Source organism: Oncorhynchus nerka, linkage group LG7 (genome assembly GCF_034236695.1).
Source record: "Oncorhynchus nerka isolate Pitt River linkage group LG7, Oner_Uvic_2.0, whole genome shotgun sequence".
Classification (NCBI taxonomy): Eukaryota; Metazoa; Chordata; class Actinopteri; order Salmoniformes; family Salmonidae; genus Oncorhynchus; species Oncorhynchus nerka.
The window spans coordinates 51,028,264-51,052,200 of NC_088402.1; the positions used below are offsets into that span (position 1 = coordinate 51,028,264).

A 23,937-nucleotide genomic window follows, 5' to 3' on the forward strand; every position below is an offset into this window, starting at 1 on the left:
ACGGGATATTTCCAAGTGAACACATCACAAACATGCCATTACTTTTATTACATTTCATCACATAGCGTTTCATCACATGGCATTTCATCACATAGCATTTCATCACATAGCATTTCATCACATAGCATTTCATCACATGGCGTTTCATCACATAGCGTTTCATCACATAGCGTTTCATCACATAGCGTTTCATCACATATCACATAGCGTTTCATCACATAGCGTTTCATCACATAGCGTTTCATCACATGGCGTTTCATCACATGGCGTTTCATCACATAGCGTTTCATCACATAGCATTTCATCACATAGCATTTCATCACATAGCATTTCATCACATAGCATTTCATCACATAGCATTTCATCACATAGCGTTTCACTTCTTATTAATGGTATCTGTTGCTTTTATACATGTCTTACTACTTGAAAGTCGTCTTAATTCTCGCTCCAAAAACTCCCTTGGCTTATTTTTCAAATTGTCATGTTTTATTTGTAAATGTCTACGCAAGAGTGAAGGTTTCATCGAGTTGTGAGATACTACTTTTGCACAAATAACACACTGTGGCTGAGGAAAAGCACTACTCCCAATATAAGTGAATCCCAAATCAATGTAGTTCTCATCATATTTGCTCCTCTTCAATGGTCCAACATCCCTGTCTGTTATTCTGTGCTTTCTCGGGTAAGGGCTCTTCGGCTGCATCAGATTCACAACTGTCAGTGTCCATGCTAGCTGGGCTATAACAACAAATGTAGAATTACTGATGCTAGCATTGAATGTGCTCGTGGAAACAGAACAACTTGTGTCGTCGACAGGTGCAGGTGTAGTACTGCTGGTAGTAGCAGTACTACCAGTAGAGCTGGTATGTGTCTTTATGGACGCGGGCCTTACTAAATGGAGTTTGACAATGTGAAGAAAAATGCATATATATATATATATACAGTTGAAGTCAAGAAGTTTACATACACCTCAACCAAATACATTTAAACTCAGTTTTGCACAATTCCTGACATTTAATCCCAGTAAAAATTATCTCTATTAGGTCAGTTGGGATCACCACTTTATTTAAAAAAATGTGAAATGTCAGAATAATAGTAGAGTGATTTATTTCAGCTTTTATTTATTTCATCACATTCCCAGTGGGTCAGAAGTTTACAAACACTCAATGACTATTTGGTAGCAATGCCTTTAAATTGTTTAACTTGGGTCAAACTTTTCGGGTAGCCTTCCACAAGCTTCCCACAATAAGTTGGGTGAATTTTGTCCCATTCCTCCTGACAGAACTGGTTTAACTCAGTCAGGTTTGTAGGCCTCCATTCTCGCACACGATTTTTCAGTTCTGCCCACAAATGTTCTAAATTATTGAGGTCAGGGCTTTGTGATGGCCACTCCAGTACCTTGACTTTGTTGTCCTTAAGCCATTTTGCCACAACTTTGGAAGTATGCTTGGGGTCATTGTCCATTTGCAACCAAACTTTAACTTCCTGACTGATGTCTTGATGTTGCTTCAATATTTGCACAGAATTGTCCTACCTCATGATGCCATCTATTTTGTGAAGTGCACAAGTCCCTCATGTAGCAAAACACCCCCACAAGATGATGCTGCCACCCCCGTGCTTCACGGTTGGAACGGTGTTCATCGGCTTGCAAGCCTCCACCTTTTTCCTCCAAACATAACAATGGTCATTATGGCCAAACAGTTCTATTTGTGTTTCATCAGACCAGAGGACATTTTTCCAAAAAGTGTGATCTTTGTCTCCATGTGCAGTTGCAAAACCGTAGTCTGGGTTTTTTATGGCGGTTTTGGAGCAGTGGCTTCTTCCTTGCTGAGCGGCCTTTCAGGTTATGTCGATATAGGACTTGTTTTACCGTGGATATAGATACTTTTGTACCCGTTTCCTCCAGCATCTTCACAATGTCCTTTGCTGTTGTTCTGGGATTAATTTGCACTTTTCATACCAGAGTACGTTCATCTCTAGGAGACAGAACGCGTCTCCTTCCTGAGCGGTATGATGGCTGCGTGGTGTTTATACTTGCGTACTATTGTTTGTACAGATGAACGTGGTACCTTCAGGCTTTTGGAAATTGCTCCCAAGTATGAACCAGACTTGTGGAGGTCCATAATTGGCTAATTTCTTTTGATTTTTCCAATGATGTCAAGCAAAGAGTTTGAAGGTAGGCATTGAAATACATACATCCACAGGTACACCTCCAATTGACTATAGGCTATCAGAAGCTTCTAAAGCCATGACATTTTCGGGAATTTTCCAAGCTGTTTAAAGGCACAGTCAACTTAGTGAATGTAATCTTCTGACCCACTGGATTTGTGATTTGTGAATTGTATATGAAATAATCTGTCTGTAAACAGTTGTTGGAAAAATTACTTGCCAAAACTATAGTTTGTTAACAAGACATTTGTGGAGTGTTTGAAAAATGAGTTTTAGTGACACCAAGTGTATGTAAACTTCCAAATTCAACTGTGTATATATGTATGTGTATATATAATTTTAAATGTGGATCACATTTTTATTTGGCGTACCCCCGACGGCATTGCCCATACCCCCTGGGGTGAAGCCTTGGGTGAAGCCTGCTACTCAGGTGCTGACAACAACAGTGAGGGAAGGCACCAGCAGCACTATATGCCAGCAGTCATATCCCATTTTTGTCTGTGCTAGTTTCTCTATTGTGCGATCTGACTGTTTGGCTGATGATAAAACAAATACACAAAGAGAGACCCATATAGAAGTTTAAGTACTTTTCTCTATCTCTTCCTTGATCTGATATCTATGGAACAGAGCAGATGCTAAGTTGAGAGAGTACTCTGCTGTTCCTCTGTTGCCTATGTACTCTGAGGAGAGGGAAATGGGAGAAAGAGAGAGTGAAAGGGAGGTGAGGTAGCCATGTGGGATGGTATAGCGTTGAGAGGTAGCCAGCAGCGAATCTTCAGCCCCAGAGAGAATCCAGATGGTACTGTTGAAAACAACAGTAAAGATCTAAATGTCCAAAGGACCATTATCCACTCTGTCAACAATTCAACTTGCTGCAGTCAGACACTTCAGATGGTGTTTTCTTTCTGCAGCTCAGTTCAACTTTCAAAAATGACTGTGGCGGGGGGAGGGTTGACTAACTTTATTTTTGTTGCTTTGGGGAGTGTTGTGCATTTTTTCCCCCTGGTTTTCATTCCCTGTTTTGCAGGTATTACTATAATTTCTTCCATTCTTGCCACATTTCCTCATCTGCTTGCATGCACCCCTATCAAGGTGTTACTCCCCTTATGTGCTATGCTTTTCTGCACATTTACTATGCCACAGGTCAATATATATGTCTACCAGCCGGTCTATCCTTCGTTCTATCCACCATTCATAGTGACCATAGTGGTAGGTGCATCGTTTGTCCAGATCTGCAATTGGCTAACTAGCAATTATACCACACATAAAATAATTCAAAGCTGCACCAATTTTCAATATAAATCCATAAGGACAAAGAGGAATAGGTGATAGGCTGTGCAGCGGAGAGTCCAGGTGCATCATTGTGCATGAAAGAACATTGAAGACATTAGACACACAGCTCAAAAAATTCCCCTATTGATATTGTTTAGGGACAATAAAATTATCCTACCTAAAGTAGTCTACAACATCACAATGCAATGAATAATTGCATTATTGTTTTCAAGTCAGTACAAAACTCTACTTAGGCTGTAAACTGCAGTGAACATTTGAATAACTGCACAAAAGCACTGTGATTTTAACTTTTCCTTCCATTTGGATCCATTATAGGTCTACTCTACTCTTGACAGTTTATAAGGTCTAGAAAGGCACAGTAGCAAGCCAATCTGTATTTTTACTTCTGATACTGAGACACGCTGTCTGTTGCAGATCATAATTTTTCCAAGCTTTAATGCGCGCTCTGCCTCCTCTCTGGTCCGAGCGGCTATTCCTCCCGCACCTACAACCTAACTAGGGCTGTCCCTGACAAAGTTTGGTTGAAATTGGTTGAAATCTTTTAACTTTTATTTTTCCATATATAGACACTGTGTTTTAATCAAATCAGCTATATGCACTGAGCTTGTTTGATGCTTTAAGCGCACGGTTTGATTAAATAATTAAGACACACAAATGAGAGGGAGTCCGACCACAATTTATTTGATTGTGACGGACAGGTCTCAGATTTGCTGCACTGTGTAAAAACACACAGCGAGCGACTGTGTGACTTGCACCCGTTGTCTCTTTCTCCTCCCTGCTGCAGCGACTACCTTAGGACATCAAGTGTTTATCACGTTGTCTGTGCTGCTGAAGCTGCAACATAATTACAGCCATTTCTGATTGAAAAATGTTGGTACCAAAATCCCTCATTTGTATAGTAAAAACATTCCCTATTCCCCCAACCCTTGCTCTCTTTATGCATCACATGCACATGACGAATAGGGCCTGACCTAATAGTATATCATAATCACATCGATACATTTATTATAACAAATTCTGAACACCGTATCAGCAAAATGGATGCAGAGGACGTGACAAATAAACTCAAAACGGGGGGAAGGTTTACTGGTTGCTCAGGAGGTAATGGGGAAGTCAGATGGGTATAATACATTTGACTAGTTGTGGAAAATACTGGAGATAAAGAAAGTAAGGAGCATGCACTGCGTGCATATTAGGCTATTGCCAAACAGGTGCTGTTAGATTGCAATATCATTTTTCTCACTTTGGAACAACGTAAACAATACTAAATCAATTACAAGTGTGTACCAGACAGTCTGTTGTAAGCCTTTATTACGGCAAAGACTAAAAACAGTCGTATTCATTTGTGAATGCAATTTCTGAAATGGAACAGTTTTATGTATTGTTTATGCTAATTATTCAAGGGTTGCTTTGTTATTTAATAAAACTAAAATGCTTGATTGCATTTCAAACCATGAATGGCTCGCATGCTGTGAGATGAAATGAAGTTACAGGATGCGTTTTTAGGCCTACAGATCAATCAATGGTGGTTATACAAGGCTGCAATACTAAGCCTACTAATGATGATGATATTAAATTATTATTATAATGATGAGGATCATAATAGTAATAATAACAATAAGGAGATCAAGAAAAAGGAGGGTTTATTGTTATTATTATTATTATAAATATAATTTTTATGACAATTTGGAACCGTGTAAACGACACAATCAATTATAAATAGCACCAGAGAGGCTTTTCTAACGACAAAAAAGTGTAAAGCCTTTATTACAGCATAAGCAAAGGTTAAAAACAGCCACATTTGTGAAATTGTTTATTTGACATGTGGTTGCATAAGGCTTGGTGCTCACGGAATCAGTAGGCTACTAAACAAATACTCAAACAGGCAACGTCAGCAGGATCCATCTTATTCCTGTAGATACAGTATATGTGGATGATTTATAAAGCCAGGCAGATTTAACAGTTAGGCTGTTGATTATAGAGCTAATTAAGGGCTCCCGAGTGGTGCAGCAGTCTAAGACACTGCATCTCAGTGTTAGAGGTATCACTACAGACACCCTGGTTCGAATCCAGGCTGTATCACAACCGCCCGTGATTGGGAGTCCCATAGGGCGGCGCACAATTGGCCCAGCACCGGTTTGGCCGGTGTAGGCTGTCATTGTACATAATGTTCTTAACTGACTTACCTAGTTAAATAAAGGTTACATTTAAAAAGTTGGTTCACTCTTTCCTCACTTTTCTTAGACAATTAAGGCAATAGCTGTTTTCTTGTCTCCTAACTCCACTGCTGCCCCTGCCGCATTGTTCTCAACACCAATATGCTGATCAACTTTGCTATATGCATATAGCAACATGGTCAAGGAAAAGGCGCCAATTCAACAGAGCAGTGATGTTTTAGAACCGCGGACGTTGACCACTATCTGTTACAAAACACCAAAAAGTTGAATGACATTCAGAGATTGTCAAGCCAAGCCTTCGATACTGGATATAAGGTAGGGAGGGATCTATTTTCTGTTTGTTGAGATAGACTATGTCAATTTGATTGTGGTGTCCCAAAGTTGGTAATCGGTATGCAGTTATGCTTTTCTTATTGGTTGTCTGGTGCATTGGCACAGAAACCTGTTGGTGCATATATTTTATATAATTATAAATATAGCACCAGAATGTTGAAAATGTGATTTCCCCCTAGCTGATCATTGTCTGCAGCCGGCTCTGATCGTAGTGTAATGAAACGGGCAGATAGAGTGAGCTCAGTTCTTATTTGTGGTCGTAATCATTGGGGGGGTGCAATTTGTTTTACAGTACAAGGGGAGGTTCATGTGAAAATATTATTTACAGTAACTATCCATTTCAGTAAGTAACTCAAGCAATTTCCTGTCCATTCATAATTAATGAAAATGCTGAGGAAGGTACTCCGTGTGAGGAAAATGGCTATGCGATCAGTGTGCACATAAATGTAGCTATATTGGCCCTGATGGCTGGGTTCCAGAGAACAGCCATGTACAGAGCAGTTTCCTTTAACGGTAGAGTGGCATTTGTGCAATTCCACGTTAACGGAATTACGCTTTGATTCACATTTTTCACTTTAAAATGTATGCCAACCAAAAACCATTGATTTCAAAGTTTAACAAACCATTAGTGATGGGAAAAAAAGTAGTTACACTTCGGGATATTCATTTTGATGATATTGTTTTGACAATATCGCAGTTTGTTTTGTGCTAGTCTGTACCTGTACCAAAACTCCAGTATGTTTCCTTCATAGTGTCGGGGGTTCACCTTGGGGTCATGATAGGGGCTGTACCAAATGTTTGATATATTATAATAATTGATTATACATATTATATTAATAGAAGGGGAGGGGTTATAAGACCCCTCTCTCCTTACATGTATAGTGTCCTAGACTACAGATTAACAATGTATTTATATTCATTATAAAGGTTTAATATTGTTCCAGTCTTTTCTAATCTCTGCCTCCTTATAAAGAAACTCTGAGAAATGTGTGACAGACAGAACTCTGTAGGGGAGTGTAAGAGATTAGAGACTAGTCAGACATTCCACTATAAATCAACTTGGGGAGTGGACATTTACTGCTATTTTAGATAACACTAAAACTCTTGTTTATATAGCTGTGTAGGCATGGTTTTGGTCTCATGAGTAGAATGACGAAGGCAGTGCAGAACAATTTGCAGAACTTACTCAGAAACATGCATGCTATGTTCCTGTTCTCAACGTCTGTCTGCAATTGCATTAAATGAATGATTGATTTACTTAAAGATATTGTCTGAATGCTAATTTCACCAATGAGCAAATGATTGACAAGGAACGAATCCCAACATTAGCTTGTTCTCCATCTTCGTTTGAAATAGTGAGGCAATTTGGTTTCAGCACTTTTTATTTTTTTTTTACATGACTGATCAAAACGTGTTTTTTTTTGTCTCTCTTGTCCCTCTGCAGCAGACATATGGTGAGCAATATGATTGGAACATCGAATTGCAGTAAAATCACAGTATCGAATCTCAATATTTATAGTATCGTGAGAATCGCAATACTTATTGTATCGGCACCAAAGTATCATAATATTATCGTATCGTGAGGTCCCTGGCAATTACCCAGCCTACAAACCATATAACTCTATGCACAAGGACTACTTTGAATAATTTACACAAATGTTCACAAAAACACATTTACTGGAAGAACTGTGCAGATGCTACATTTGGGAACAGAATTACAGTAAAATCTCGCTCAGTTTTTTACGAGACCACGTTTTCTGAATTGAGATTCAAAGATGTCTGCAGAAGGAATGTGGTGTCAGCGACCTACAGTAGGTGAAGTGGATTTTCACCCGCTAACGGAATTACGGGTCCCTGATCTGTACTATACAGAATGCATAATTATGGATCCGAATATCATTCTCTTCATGGTGATGTATCCTGAATAGGTACACAAAGGTAGAAATATGTAATGTCCTTGTTTTGCATATTTGGTTATTATTCTACGCACAGGCTATTTTTGTAATAAGCTTCGCCCCCAAACAAGACCACATTTGGTTGGTCCAGATCAAAAAACTATTATAGACGTCTTATGTTTAACAAGTTTGGACATCACACATTGTACAGTACTGGTTGATTACATTTTTTCAAATGCAATGTATTTTCCACGTTCGTTCCAGGTCACAATACACCTCCAAATGAATTGAAACCCTCCCTCAAGAAGTGAGCGCTATCCTCTTCCCATACAGTCCTTGTAAAACTGTTTTTGTTACCTAAAGGTTGAAATTCGGAATTCTACCCACTTGTCTTGGGTTCTCTGGAGTATCTAAAAAATAAATAAAAATGTGTAGCTCCATTCCAGCACAGCTTGTGGCCAACCAGACCTATGCCTCTATCATTATAGGCATGGTGGCACGGTGGGGATATTTCTCTCCAATCGAATGTGGATCTAATTGAGTTGCATTCTTTATTAAATATTGTTATTGTTATTATTGTTGCAGCGCTCGGGTTCAAGTCTGGGCTCTGGCTGTCCGACTCAATAACATTAAGAGACTTGTCCCGAAGCCACTCCTGCGTTGTCTTGGCTCTGTGCTTAGGGTTGTTGTCCTCTTGGAAGGTCCTAGTCTGAGGTCCTGAGCGCTCTGGAGCAGGTTTCCATGAAGGATCTCTCTGTACTTTGCTCTGTTCATCTTGACTGGTCTCCCAGTTCCTGCCCCTGAAAAACATCCCCACAGCATGATGCTGCCACCACCATGCTTCTCCGTAGGGAGGGTGCCAGTTTTCCTCCAGATGTGATGCCTGGAATTCAGGCCAATGAGTTCAGTCTGGGTTTCATCAGACCACATAATCTCGTTTCTCATGGTCTGAGAGTCCTTTAGGTGCTTTTTGGCAGTCTCCAAGTGGACTGTCATTTGCTTTTTACTGTGGAGTGGCTTTCCGCTGCCACTCTACCATAAAGACCTGATTGGTGGAGTACTGCAGAGATGGTTGTCCTTCTGGAAGGTTCTCCCATCTGCACAGAGGTACTCTGGAGCTCTGTCAGAGTGTCCATCATGACCTCCCTGATCAAACTGCTACAAACCTATATCTATCCTACCCTGCCTTTCTAACGTCTCCGAAAGCCAAGTCAACAAACAGATTACCGACCAAACAGCACCTCAGCCACGCTCAAGGTCCTAAACGATATCTTAACCACCATCGATAAGAAACAATACTGTGCAGCCGTATTCATTGACCTGGCCAAGGCTTTCGACTCTGTCAATTACCACATCCTCATCGGCAGACTCGATAGCCTTATTTTCCCAAATGATTGCCTTGCCTGGTTCACCAACTACTTCTCTGATAGAGTTCAGTGTGTCAAATCGGAGGGCCTGTTGTCCGGGCCTCTGGCAGTCTCTATGGGGGTGCCACAGGGTTCAATTCTTGGGCTCACTCTCTTCTCTGTATACATCAATGATGTCGCTCTTGTTGCTGGTGAGTCTCAGATCCACCTCTACGCAGGCGACACCATTCTGTATACTTCTAGCCCTTCTTTGGACACTGTGTTAACAACCCTCCAGACTAGCTTCAATGCCATACAACTCTCCTTCCGTGGCCTCCAACTGCTCTTAAATACAAGTAAAACTAAATGCATGCTCTTCAACCGATCGCTGCCTGTACCTGCCCGCCCGTCCAGCATCACTACACTGGACGGTTCTGACTTAGAATATGTGGACAACTACAAATACCTAGGTGTCTGGTTAGGCGTCTGGTTAGACAAACATCTCCAATCCAAAGTTAAATCTAGAATTGGCTTCCTATTTCGCAACAAATCATCCTTCACTCATGCTGCCAAACATACCCTCTTAAAACGGACTATCATCCCGATCCTCGAGTTCGGCGATGTCATTTACAAAATAGCCTCCAATAACCTACTCAATAAATTTGATGCAGTCTATCACAGTGCCATCCGTTTTGTCACCAAAGCCCCATATACTACCCACCACTGCGACCTGTACGCTCTCGTTGGCTGGCCCTCGCTTCATATTCGTCACCAAACCCACTGGCTCCAGGTCATCTACAAGACCCTGCTAGGTAAAGTCCCCCCTTATCTCAGCTCGCTGGTCACCATAGCAGCACCCACCTGTAGCACGTGCCCCAGCAGGTATATCTCTCTGGTCACCCCCAAAACCAATTCCACCTCTCCTTCCAGTTCTCTGCTGCCAATGACTGGAACGAACTACAAAAATCTCTGAAACTGGAAACACTTATCTCCCTCACTAGCTTTAAGCACCAGCTGTGAGAGCAGCTCACAGATTGCTGCACCTGCACATAACCCATCTATAATTTAGCCCAATCAACTACCTCTTCCCCTACTGTATTTATTTATTTTGCTCCTTTGCACCCCATTATTTATATTTCTACTTCGCGCATTCTTCCACTGCAAATCTACCATTCCAGTGTTTTACTTGCTATATTGTATTTACTTTGCCACCATGGCCTTTTTTTTTTTGCCTTCACCTCCCTTATCTCACCTCATTTGCTCACATCGTATATAGACTTATTTTTCTACTGTATTATTGACTTATTGACTGTTTTCACTCCATGTGTAACTCTTGTGTTGTTGTATGTGTCAAACTGCTTTGCTTTATCTTGGCCAGGTCGCAATTGTAAATGAGAACTTGTTCTCAACTTGCCTACCTGGTTAAATAAATGTGATAGAAAATAAATACAAATCATTTGTTAAACTTTGAAATCAGTGGTTTCTTTTTGGCATACATTTTAAAGGGAACAATTTGATTCTCAGTGTAATTCAGTTTCCGTGTAATTGGCCTAACTTATCTGTTCAGTTTGGTCTTTTCTATTGTAGGCAGCTCTTAGCAAAGCGCTCGGTGCTGCAGGGTCCCTGTAATATGTCTTATATATCACTATACTTAATCACTGACTGAATGAAGAAACCAAGCTAGATAGCTAGTCATTTATATTGTCATATCGTCCTTGATTAATTGATCATTGTTTCAATTAGATGTTTCCATATACTGTGCGCTAGTATTGAATGTCAGTTAATTTATATAAACTTACAATGAATTGATTAACACACTAATCTATTGCCTCTTTGTTTTCCAGATCTGAATGTGACAGTTCGAGAATGGTCAGGTATGTACACGATTACTCATGATGTAATGCACGTATTCAGGTAGCACTTTATTAACTCTGACCAAGGACACTTTTTCTCTGTCTCTGTCTTTCTCTCTGTTTTCCTGTCTCTCTTTCTTTCTCGCTCTCTCTCCACCCACGATTTCTCTTGAGTAGGTTCTGGTTCTAGATAACATATGATGCCCTACATTCTCCAGTCTATAGCTGACGGACCCTGTGATTAAAACATGCTGCAGTAGCAGAGACCTGAGTGATTGTCCTCAGGTGATGATAGTAGCAGCTAGGTGCTGATGATGTGTCTCAATGTCCACTAGTGGCCATTATGATGGGAGAAATGATGGGTTTGAGAGTTGAGTGCAACCCAAGGTTGCATTGAGGTTGTGTTGAGTGCAACCCATGACTGCATTGAGTACAATTAACTGTTGTATTTGAGTTATACAGTCTCTGTGGCATGAGGTTTATATGGGAGTGTCTCAGTAATTGTGAAAGCAGTGGAGTGATTTAAAGTTGGAATCAGCATACATCATTGATGTGATGTGCCTAGGGCTGGAAAACACGACTGGCATGTTGAGTAGAGGTGCTTTGCTTCCCGGTCCCTAGTAAATAAGCCCAGTTGTCTCCAGCTCCTTCTCTCCATAGTATATAGGATGTAATATCTTGGGTAAGCAGCACATATGCTCCTGTTGAGCAGATGGTGAATTACACTCTTCCTCCTGCTTCTCAAGTGTTGTCTGTCTGAGCTTTCTGAGAATGGAGAGAACCCTAGAGGAGCTGAGTTTGTGTTGTTGATATACATTGGTGTAAAAATACTTTAAAGTACTACTTAAGTAGTTTTTTGGTGTCTGTGCTTTACTTTACCATTTATATTTTTGCCATCTTTTACTACACTACATTCCTAAAGAAAGTACTTTTTACTTTTCCCTGACACCCAAAAGTCATTCACACACTACTGCCTCTGATGTGGCGGACTCACTAAACACAAATGCTTTGTTTGTAAATGATGTGTTGGAGTGTGCCCCTGGCTATCTGTAAATTAAGAAAACAACAAGTTTTCTTAATATAAGGAATTTGAAATAATTATACTTTTACTTTTGATACATAGGTACAACAATTACATTTACTTGTGGTACTTATGTATATTTAAAACCAAATACTTTTAGACTTTTACTCTAGTAGTATTTTACTGGGTGACTTTCACTTTTACCCTGAGTCATTTTCTATTCAGGTATCTTTACTTTTAGTATGACAATTGAGTACTTTTTCCACCACTGTTGATATACAGATGAAGTCGGAAGTTTACATACACCTTAGCCAAATACAGTTTTTAACAATTCCTGACATTTAATCCTAGTAAAAATTCCCTGTCTTAGGTCAGTAAGGATCAACACTTTATTTTAAGAATGTGAAATGTCAGAATAATAGTGATTTATTTCAGCTTTTATTGATTTCATCACATTCCCAATGGGTCAGAAGTTTACATTAAAGCTTGGTCGCAAAAGGGTCTTCCAAATGGACAATGACCCCAAGCATACTTCCAAAGTTGTGGCAAAATGGCTTAAGGACAACAAAGTCAAGGTATTGGAGTGGCCATCACAAAGATAATAGATCATTTGTGGGCAGAACTGAAAAAGCGTGTGTGAGTAAGGATGCCTACAAACCTGACAGTTACACCAGCTCTGTCAGGAGGAATGGCCAAAATTCACCCAACTTATTGTGGGAAGCTTGTGGAAGGCTACCTGAAAAGTTTGACCCAAGTTAAACAATTTAAATGCAATGCTACCAAATACTAATTGAGTATATTTCCTGACTGATGTCTTGAGATGTTGTTCAATATATCCACATAATTTTTCTCCTCATTATGCCATCTATTTTGTGAAGTGCACCAGTCCTTCCTGCAGTAAAGCACCCCCACAACATGAGCATGATGCTGCCACCCCTGTGCTTCACGGCTGGGATGGTGTTCTTCGGCTTGCAAGCCTCCCCCTTTTTCCTCAAAACATAACGATGGTCATTATGACCAAACAGTTCTATTTTTGTTACATTAGACCAGAGGACATTTCTCCAAAAAGTGTGATCTTTGTCTCCATGTGCAGTTGCAAACCGTAGTCGGGCTTTTTTTATGGCGGTTTTGGAGGAGTGGCTTCTTCCTTGCTGAGCGGCCTTTCAGGTTACGTTTTACTCTGGATATATATACATTTGTACCTGTTTCCTCCAGCACCTGTTTCCTCCACAAGGTCCTTTGCTGCTGTTGTGCTATTGATTTGCACTTTTCGCACCAAAATACGCTCATCTCTAGGAGCCCGAACGCTTCTCCCTCCTAAGTGGTATGACGGCTGTGTGGTCCCATGGTGTATATTACTTGCCTACTATTGTTTGTACAGATTGGTCGTGGTTCCTTCAGGCATTTGGAAATTGCTCCCAAGGGTGAACCAGACTTGTGGAGGTCTACAATTCTTTTTCTGAGGTCTTGGCTGATTTCTTTTGATTTTCCCATGATGTCAAGCAAAGAGGCACAAATACATCCACAGGTACACCTCCAATTGACTCCGATGAAGCTTCTAAAGCCATGATGTCATTTTCTGTAATTTTCCTGTAATTTTCCGAGCTGTTTAAAGGCACAGTCAACTTAGTGTATGTTAACTACTGACCCATTGGAATTGTGATACAATGAGTTATAAGTGAAATAATCTGTCTGTAAACAATTGTTGGACAAATGACTTGTGTCATGCACAAAGTAGATAGGAAGTGCAATCGGACCAAATTTACACACTATCTTGGATAGGCAATGAGTTGAAAACCAACAAGCCTCAGATTTCCCACTCCCTGGTTGGATTTTTCTCAGGTTTTTGCCTGCCATATGAGTTCTGTTATACTCACAGACATCATTCAAACCCGTTTTAGAAACTTCAGAGTGTTTTCTATCCAAATCTACTAATAATATGCATATCTTAGCTTCTGGGCCTGAGTAGCAGGCAGTTTACTCTGGGCACCTTATTCATCCAAGCTACTCAATACTGCCCCCCAGCCATAAGAAGTTAACAAGAAATGTATGGAGTGTTTGAAAAGCAAGTTTTCATGACTCCAACCTAAGTGTAAACTTCTGACTTCAACTGTACATTAGATTCAGGCCATCTCTGTTCTTTCCTCCCATGTTATTTGTTGTGCTCCGGCCTCTTGTGTTACGTACTGGCTGTCCTCTCTTACTGAGGCGAAGGTGAAAGAGCGGGCTGAGCCCCAGAGGTGTCGTTGTCTTTTCCTGTGTGTGTGTGTGTGTGTGTGTGCTCACCCACTGAGCAGCATCACCAGCAGAGCCAGTGTACATTTACATTTACATTTAAGTCATTTAGCAGACGCTCTTACTAAAGATGCTGCGTGTCTGCCAGGGACTCAAACTGTGAAACACAAGAGACTTGGGCCTCTTTTCAATCAGCTATCAGGCTTTCTGAGATAACTGGCCAATAACTCATCCCGCTAATTAAGCCTTTACCCACACACATGGGTAGTGTCATTCATCATAACTACAGTAGCAGCCGCTATTTCATCTACACTTTTAGTCATCCAAGAGCTAGTATGCATCGACTGCTACCACTGCTAATCCACTCCCCAGACAGAAATTCACGTTGTGTATATGTCTGTAGTCTTTCTACATCAATACGTAAAACCAGGGCCCGGCTGAGTGAAATTGCTTCAACATCCACCACCATGTTCAGCACTAATACAGTCCCAAGACTACCAGCACAGGCCTACAACCTCACAGTATGGGATGCCGTTTGGGTCTAATGCGTGTGATAAAAGATACAAGTCCAATAACAATATTTGATGCGTCTTTTAAACTGACAATTTGACGTGTCAAATAACAAGATTATTTTTTAGAATGTTGCGCGCGCCGAATCTGCAATTAGCAAGCCAAGTTTCACCACTACGGTCAGTAGCGCTGTCAAAGCTGTAAACAACTAAGTCTGCAAACAAGCACACACACCAGTCACAATGTGTTTAAAATACCGCGTTAGGTAATAAGCCATTATTTGTTCAACCGAATGGGAAAATGTCTGTGTGAGCATTTGAAATAAGATCAGGATCAAATGAGCAGGATAAAAAATGGTTAGCTTGGTAGTCCAACATTCTCCCTGACATGCAACCATCCCAGAGGCAGGGGAGATAGGATGGTGATCCTGCTGCTTCTGCCTGCCAGCTAGCTAGGTAACAAACTCGGCAAGCTAGCCAGCTACAGCTAGCCAGCTACAGTACCTAGCCCTGTTGCCCCATGCTAACATTATAAGCATGACTAAGCATGGGACCATCACCCAAATACAAAAGCTGTCTTATAAATGAGGGGTATTTTAGATGACACCTTGCTAGATAGTTAGCTCGCTAACTATAGCTACTGAAACAGATTGTTGTTTTGCTGTGTTTTTGGAGGAGAACATTGTTTGCATCCAACAACTAGCTAGCTTTTTTCTGACCAGCACTGCCCGAGAGCTTAGGGAAGTGTGTGTCTGCCTCTTGCGGCATTGGGAGGTGCCCGAAAAAGCTTTACCAGAATCATGGCATACATATCGGTGAATCGCTATGAAATATGGTGATGCTGTAATCAATGTGTAATCACTATGTCCAAAATTCATGAACGTGTTAAATTATTATGTGATGTGCAGTCACATTCAGGTCCTGAATGGTCAACAAGCTCACTTGGCACATCAAGTAATGTTATTTGACATGTATATTTTTTTTACACGTAAAGACCCAAACTGTGCTCTAGATCACAGACCCTAGTCTTTCCCTTTTGATATACAATACTGAAGCTCAAAGTAAGCCAGGCTCTTCAAATTCAAAACCACTCCACAGCCACTGAGGTACCACTCTCCTGCGACACTCACTAGGCTCATAGTCATATTGCTTACAAGTCTCTTGCATGTTAATATGCAGCTACACCATGACCTAAACTGAGCCTGGCTGTTTAAAATCTAGTGCATTACATACCTAGTTGGCCAGCTCTCGCTATCATTAAACATGGAAAAGTCATTGTACCTGAGAATGTGCTTTTCTGAGGTGAGGTACTGTAGCTGACAGTGAGCGGACGTGTAGGGGAACTAATGAGCGAAGAATAACAACATGGCTGTGATTAATTGGCCTTCTCCACTAATCAAAATGGATGGCTTCATTCAGACGTGATTAGGAGCCAGCAATGTGAGAGACTGACTGACTGCTTGTGTGAACAGCCTCAGAACAGCCTCAGAACAGCCTCAATGACCTGGTTTTGATGTGTAAAGCAGCACCCGTTCATAAACCCTGACTAGCAGGGAACAATAGGCTGGAGGGAGCTGGAGAGATCACCAGCAGTCACAGTCAGACACTCAATACAGTACGAGGGTTGGGGATGAATGTAAGCAGTGTTCATTCAAGTGTGATAAATATTTGAATAACACTTCCTGTTTTTCAGTGTGTGCAAATAAGTATGTTGGTGTGTGTTTCACAAAAGGGTAGTTATATTATCCTATGAATTCTGAAACACAGGAACCACAGGTAAATGCAACTCTCTACCATCTCTCTAGATTGAATCCAATTATCATTGTTATTATGAAACCATTTGATCATACAACATCCATATGGCTTCCAGTCATAGTAGCCATTTGTTGTCCTGAATGAGGTTCCTCCTGTTACATGGGGAGGAGTAATGTGGGTCCAAAGCGGATTGACAATGAGTATGTTTGCATACACACTAATTAATCAACATTAAACTGATTGTGGTAGAATGCAGAGAATGGCATTAGTCATAAACAGTATTATTAGGGGGATTGTTCTTCTTGCAAAGCAGGTAAACGTTTTAAACAAACTATTATATTAACCCGACTATCCACAATAGTCACATTATTGTGTGCATATAACCATGCTCAATGTGGTGATGCCTGCCTGCTTGTTTGCCTTTTTATTTTACCTTTATTTAACTAGGCAAGTCAGTAAGAACAAATTCTTATTTACAATGACGGCCTACCGGGGAACAGTGGGTTAACTGCCTTGTTGAGGGGCAGAAAGACAGATTTTAAACTTGTCAGCCAGGGGATTTGATCCAGCAACCTTTCGGTTACTGGCCCAACATTCTAACCACTAGGCTACCTGCCACCCCAACTCTGTAGAGGCTCAACGGAAGCACTTTGCAACAAGAGGCCTGACAGAATCAGTGGCTTTTCATTCCCTTGTCATTCTCAGCAGGGAGGTGTGGAGACTGAAATAGAGAGTGATTAGAAAACCTAACTGTTATTACTGTGAAGGAGAGAGAACAAAGCACCGGCTCTGATCCCTCATGTTCAGGCCAATGCTTTCTGATTATGTGTTAAAACATCAGTAACTGATGAAGACACCACTGTCATGTTTTGTAGCGTGTACATACTGCAGCATAATGATGATGTGATGATGGTAGTTGAGTGAATGTGCAATTATACAGAATTGCACCTATTTCAGATCATCTTTTAGCACTTCACACATGAAGTGACCTCGGTTAGGGCGAGTGGTAAATCTTAGATGGACAGCTATTACACAGACCTGGAATAATTTTGCATTTGAACCTCAGGGCTATATCAACAGGGGAGCAGGAAATGTCTGTGACAAGGTGACAACAGTAAGACAGGACTGTTTAACCTACTGTTTAACCTGCAAGCTTGCACCTTGCTCAGTCACAGTGCGATGCCAGGAACTGTCGCTGCATGCGGACTCACTGTAGTCCCTGGGTAGAAGAGGTGTCTACTGTACTCTGCTGCCACTGTGCCTTGCCTCTGGATTCATTAGAAGTGTTCTCCAGGGAAACAGTTGAAACGTTTTCCCAACTGCACTTCATTGGGATCAAACAAGGTTGTCCTCTGCTACTCATGAGTGTATGTATCTCATCGCCATGGAGAGTGATGGTGAACTTTGATAACAGCCCACTGAAGAGGAGATTTGTCCTTGAGTTGTACTCCCACCATCCTCTGTTTAAAACACACACATGACACACCCTGTCAGACTGAAAACATTCTGGACCAATGATTAAGCTATAAGGCATGAGAACCCAGGGATTATCATGTGAATAACCCCCTACTAAGGGCTGTTGTAGGAGATTCTGAGATACTGGAACCGGCGTGCCTGACTCCGGCAATCATACCATCCTCAAAGTTGCTTAGGTCACTCATTTTGGCCATTCTAACATACAATCGAACAGTAACTGACTGCCTCGATGCCTTTCTGCCTCCTTTATATAGCAAGCCATGGTCATGTGCCTCACTGTCTGTAGGAGTGAGCACTTCTCTGGAACAAGTGGGGTACCTAATAAAAATGGCATATATAGAGGTCCGTGGGGCGACGCACAATTGGCCTAGCGTCGTCCGTGTTAGGGAGGGTTTGGCCGGTAGGGATATCCTTGTCTCATCGCGCACCAGCGACTCCTGTGGCGGGCCGGGCGCAGTGCACGCTAACCAAGGTTGCCAGGTGCACGGTGTTTCCTCCGACACATTGGTGCGGCTGGCTTCCGGGTTGGATGCGCTCTGTGTTAAGAAGCAGTGCGGCTTGGTTGGGTTGTGTATCGGAGGACGCATGACTTTCAACCTTCGTCTCTCCCGAGCTCGTACGGGAGTTGTAGCGATGGGACAAGATAGTAGCTACTAAAAACAATTGGATACCATAAAATTGGGGAGAAAAAGGGGTCAAATTAAAAATAAAAATCACATTTTGTGAGTTTTTTTTATAGGGCAAGGCAGCTCTAATCAACATCTCCAGTCTCGTCTCCTTGATTGGGCTCTAGGTTAGCTGACTTCTGACTACAAATAGCTTTTGGAAAAGTCATTAGCCTAGGGGTTCACATACTTTTTCCAGCCTACACTGTGAATGTTCAAATGATGTATTCAATATAGACAAGAAAAACACAATTTGTGTGTTATTAGTTTACGCACAATGTGTTTGTCTATTGTTGTGACTTAGATGAAGATCAGATCAAATTTGATGACCAATTTATGCACAAATCCAGGTAATTCCAAAGGGTTCACGCACTTTTTCTTGCCACTGTATATAAATATATATAACATGGCTGTCAGCCAATCAGCATTCAGGGCTTGAACCACCCAGTTTACAATGGAATTAATTTCCTGGTATTGTTTTGATAACCCCCCCTCCCATTATTCTCAGCACTGTGCTTCACCTTGAATGACATCCAAGTCAGCACAGACAGACAGCTAGCTGAACTCAAACTGCACTATCTATGGTGACCAAGCAGAACGGAAGTTATTTATGATGATTTTCCTTTAAGTTGCCTCAGCCTGCTGGCTTGTAGAAAGGCTCTCCTACAATTTACCAGTGGAGTTGTGTAACACCCATTGCTGATTTCGATTTGGAGATGTGTCTCTGTGTGCCTGCGTTTGGTCTCTGCAGCCCTGCCAGTCACTAATAGAGGAAAGAAATCAGAGTAATTCATGGTTCACAGCTCCCCAAACTCATTCAGTGGAGAAAGGGAGCGAGAGAGATGGGACATTAGCATTTGTGAAATTAATAATTCAAACAGCAGTAAATGGCATCAGCCCTTGATTCAATTTGCAACTGATATTAATCATGGCTTGTGTGCAGAAATTAGAAATTAAAAAACTTTTTCGGTGCATTCTGAGCTTTTCTGTGAAGGTGTTTTCAAGCAAGACATGAACTGATTATACTCTGTGATAATGGCAAAATACAAGGCGACTGTAATTCCTCACCTATATTCATGCTATAATTACTTTTCTTACATAGCTGTGAATTTCAATAGAGGGATTACAGAATATTACTGCACACATCCTACCTACCAGTCAAGCTATTGTTCATTGAACATTAGCGAAGACACTGAGGCCAAGTGTTAATCTGATTGAGCAAACTTCTTTCATAAAAGATGTCAGATAGCGTTTCCTGCTGCTCTGTGTGTCTGACAGAGATGGGATCAGAGTTCTGTGATGGCGAAAAATGGCCACTGTTCAGCATTCAGACCAGATGTTACATGGCTCCATGCTTAATGAAGGTTCTCACCTCTGAGAGACTGATGGCAGACTGGCGGTGGACTGAAGAGGGGATGGTCCCGGCACCAGCGGGTCGAAGGTGGATCATGGAAGCTCTTCTATAGATGAGTGAGAAGTGCTGCTGGGGAGAACTACTTCAGGTATATGATGATAAAGAAGGAGAGAGATGGCCATAACGACATCAGGAGGAGAGGTCCTTGACAAAATAGAATTCAGCGCAGAACACAAACATACAAAGACTGTAGAAACACTACAAATAACCTGACCTTCTGTCTACATGGGCAATTACTTTCCATTTCTTTTGTCCTTTCTTTGGAATTATTTTTCATTTCTTCATGTCACTCCTTCCTCTTTCACAAGTAGGATTGAAGTGTATTCAGGATGTTTTTTTTACAAGTCACAATGAGATTTATGTGGTAGCGGCTGCCATAGACAGAACCTTCATTATGCCGCTGGGCATGTTCGGGTGTATTCTGGGAGGTGACCTCTGAACTGCACCATTGTGTTTCATTCCTAGTGCCTCTCTGTGTTCATGATGAATGTATCCGTACAGCTGCTGAACATTTTGTTTATATGGCTCTACTGCATATGATCTAAACATGTCATCAATGTCATGTTGCTGATTAATTCACTAATTTGATCATTTCATTTGTCCTGCGCTAAATATTGTTGTTCTACTGAATTGTTAATATTATGACCTACTGCGTTTCCATGGTGTAGCTGTTAATAGATCATAATGCAAGCGGAACCATCTGAATAATGAAAACCATACTCCTGCTGCTCAGCTGATTCATTTTAGGATGTGGAAAGAGCGATTTGGGAGAACTAAGTGTGTTTGTTAACCCCACATTATATATTATGTATGATGTCGTAGACTCCAGATTAAACTGTAGATTTTCCAGGCAATACATCTCTTCTGTGGAAAGATTGTAATGTGTGCTAGGCGTAAAAAAAAAAGACCATCAAATTGAGTTCTTTAGTGTGATGTGAACCCTTTACTCAATTGGTCTATATGGATACGGCTACATTGAAATGTTTCTTACTGAAGAAATATGAACCATGGTAGCAATTTAAAGTGAACAGTTTGGAGAGTATGGGAAAATGATTAGACCAAGTAAAATGCTCTGGATACATTCAGTAACATGATAAGAATGTTCCTGAAAAATGTGTGGTAGGTGCAACAACATACATTACAAGGGTTTGAGGGAGAGGACTAACTGGTGTCTCCAAATGGCCACACACCTCTACAAAGTGTGCGCAGTTCTTAATTTCAATGCATTTTTATGACTCAAAGAAGTCTTTATCTAGAAGTAGTTTTTTGGAGCTCTCCAAGCTGTGCTGTTCAGGAACTAGAGCATGCACATTTGTAGTTTTTTTTTTTTGGTACACAACCCTGAATGCTTTTTCTCTTTAAAATGTGTGTTAAACAGAAAAGCATGGGTATGTGATTTAATATCCTAAACACAATAATACACCATTGTAAAACATAGATGTATGAAAATGAGTGCTCAGGTTGAGAGTGAAGCAGGAAGGTGCCACTGGCTGAACTGGTTCCATAAAAAGATCCCCTTGTCACCTGGGGAACAATCCTGAGGCACTCACACACACACACACACATTTATCCTGTCGTTCAGTTTCAAATGAAATGGCTCCAGTCAGGTTGTGATGACTGTGTTCTGTTTCTCTCTACAGGAGACATGCCTCTCTGCCCATCGACGTGACAGAGAACCCTGCCAGTCTGGTGTCAGCCGGCTGTAGGAGAGGTTTCCCCTGCCGCAAGTGGAAGTCTGCCTCTTTTGGGTACAGTAACATGTTGTTTTTGTTCGGATGTGTGTGTGTGTTCAGTGTGCCTGTATGGACCCCTAAAGCTTGATAGCACTGAAATGTTTTGTTTGGCTTTAATCACAGCTGGTGCCCTCAAACTGCAGATGACTAAAGCCTTTTTCACATTGGCAGTTTTGAAGTGACTGAAATAAAATCTGTTATTTTTCCTGCAGTCTGAACAGACTCTGATATTTCAAGCCACATTTCAAACCTCATTCGTAGGTGGTTTGAAGTAAGAAACAAATCCTGTTATTGGCCTTTGTCTGAATGGTCAAATCTGATTTATTTGCCCTCAAATGGTTTTTAGACTGTTATTTGGCATATCTTGTTGCTTGCTAGCTACTCTGACAGTTTGACAACAACATGTGGTAGCTAACTAGCTTGTTAATCGTTTACAAACAAATGAGTGAGTGTGCTAGAAAACTAAACCGCTACCTAGCTATCTTGTTGACTGCCGTGGTTACTTGTTTTGGAAGTTGGATCATCTTATCCTTTTGAGGCTTTAAAGGTGTTCTGACACTATGATTTGTAACATTCAAAGCACATGGGAAACGTCCATGGCAGGCATTGTTGTCACCTTAGATTGCTACACAACTTCTGAGTGATAGGAAGCACAAGGTTCACCACCAATCAGCCTATACCATTGTGCACACACCGGTCGTTACCATGACAACTAGCCTAGCCATGTCAGCAAATGACTGCTTTCTGAACACACACACACACACCACACACACACACACACACATACATACAATTTGGTCACTTGTAAACTTGCTGTTTGACAGTCAGTAGTCCAAAACAGATTGGAGCGTTAAGGCCTGCAGTGTGAACAAGGCTTAAGTGTTTGATGTGATTGTGTTACTGTTATAAACAGAGTTCACAGTAAAATTGCCTTCTGGTAGATATGTTGCACCATGTTTGAGTCTCTATTGGCATATTCTAGTGAGCTGATTGTGATACCTTATCCATCTGGGGGGGACATGTTGTTTTTTCCCCCCCGGACATTCCTGATGGGCATCCTGTCCATTATGTAGTCCACTAATGAGATACGATGTTGGTGTATAATACCACCCACTACCTGGAGCCTGAGAGCCTCTCAATAAACAATAAGAGCCGGACGAGATAAGAGAGCACACACACACACAACACACACACAGCTTCTAAAGGATTCAAAGCTTCTTCATTGCCCTGTGCTTCATCATCAAATAGCAATGAGCTCCCACTCAATAGCCTGCCCTCCTCATTATAGGCCCAAATTATCCCCGAAGCTCATACCAGGCTCATTTCAAAAACATTTGACATCTGTATCTACGGTGTGTTTATATGGAAATGAGAGACCAAGACCTGAGATATGGGTATCTGATATTGTAGATGTTGTGAAGTGTTTCATTGATTTAAATGCCATGGGGTTCTATGACGTTTTACAGAGAAACAGAGGAGATTATCGTGAACATATTGAATTATTAGTATGTCAGGTCAGTTGTGTCCTCTGTGATAGTGTTTGTTTCAGGAACAGATTTAGTAGCTAATAGGTGAAATGGGTTATGAAGGCCAACACAATAATGGATGTGATTTGAAGCGTGATAGGCTGGCTCGCAGCGCTGTTGTTTTTGCTTCATCATTTCACAGACTCGTTAGCATAATCAGTCCCTAATCACCAACCAGCTGACTGACGACAGAGCACAACACTCCAATATGCCCCCAACACATTAGTGATTATTTGGACAATTTACTGATTTGTTTTAGTTGGCTGCTGTGTTAATTTATCCCCCAGCTGGTTATTACATTTAAATGTATTAGCATTATTAAGAAGTGTTAATTACTGCAGCTCAGCATTATGTACACAGTACATGCAGTATTACTGCTGAACAATTAACTGAAATTTCCTTTCTTTCACCCATTTTTTTAAGCAACGAATTGACTGACTTGGGTTCAATTATTTGAATTTCCATTTTATTAAAGTAACGTAATGTGAATAAATGATGGTTAATAAATGATAAGCAGTAATGGGCAATCACTACCATCAT

General features: G+C 41.0%; 1 protein-coding gene across 2 annotated transcripts in view; it reads left to right on the forward strand.

Annotated features, from left to right (window-relative positions):
• LOC115131876 (IQ motif and SEC7 domain-containing protein 1-like) overlaps positions 1 to 23,937 on the forward strand; it is a 185,306-nt gene that overhangs the window by 44,662 nt on the left and 116,707 nt on the right. For both annotated transcript variants that reach the window (XM_029663945.2, XM_029663938.2), the window contains exons 2-3: positions 11,055 to 11,084; positions 21,779 to 21,886. In XM_029663945.2, coding sequence (XP_029519805.1) covers positions 11,055 to 11,084; positions 21,779 to 21,886 — 138 coding nt within the window. The remainder of the gene's footprint in view (positions 1 to 11,054; positions 11,085 to 21,778; positions 21,887 to 23,937) is intronic.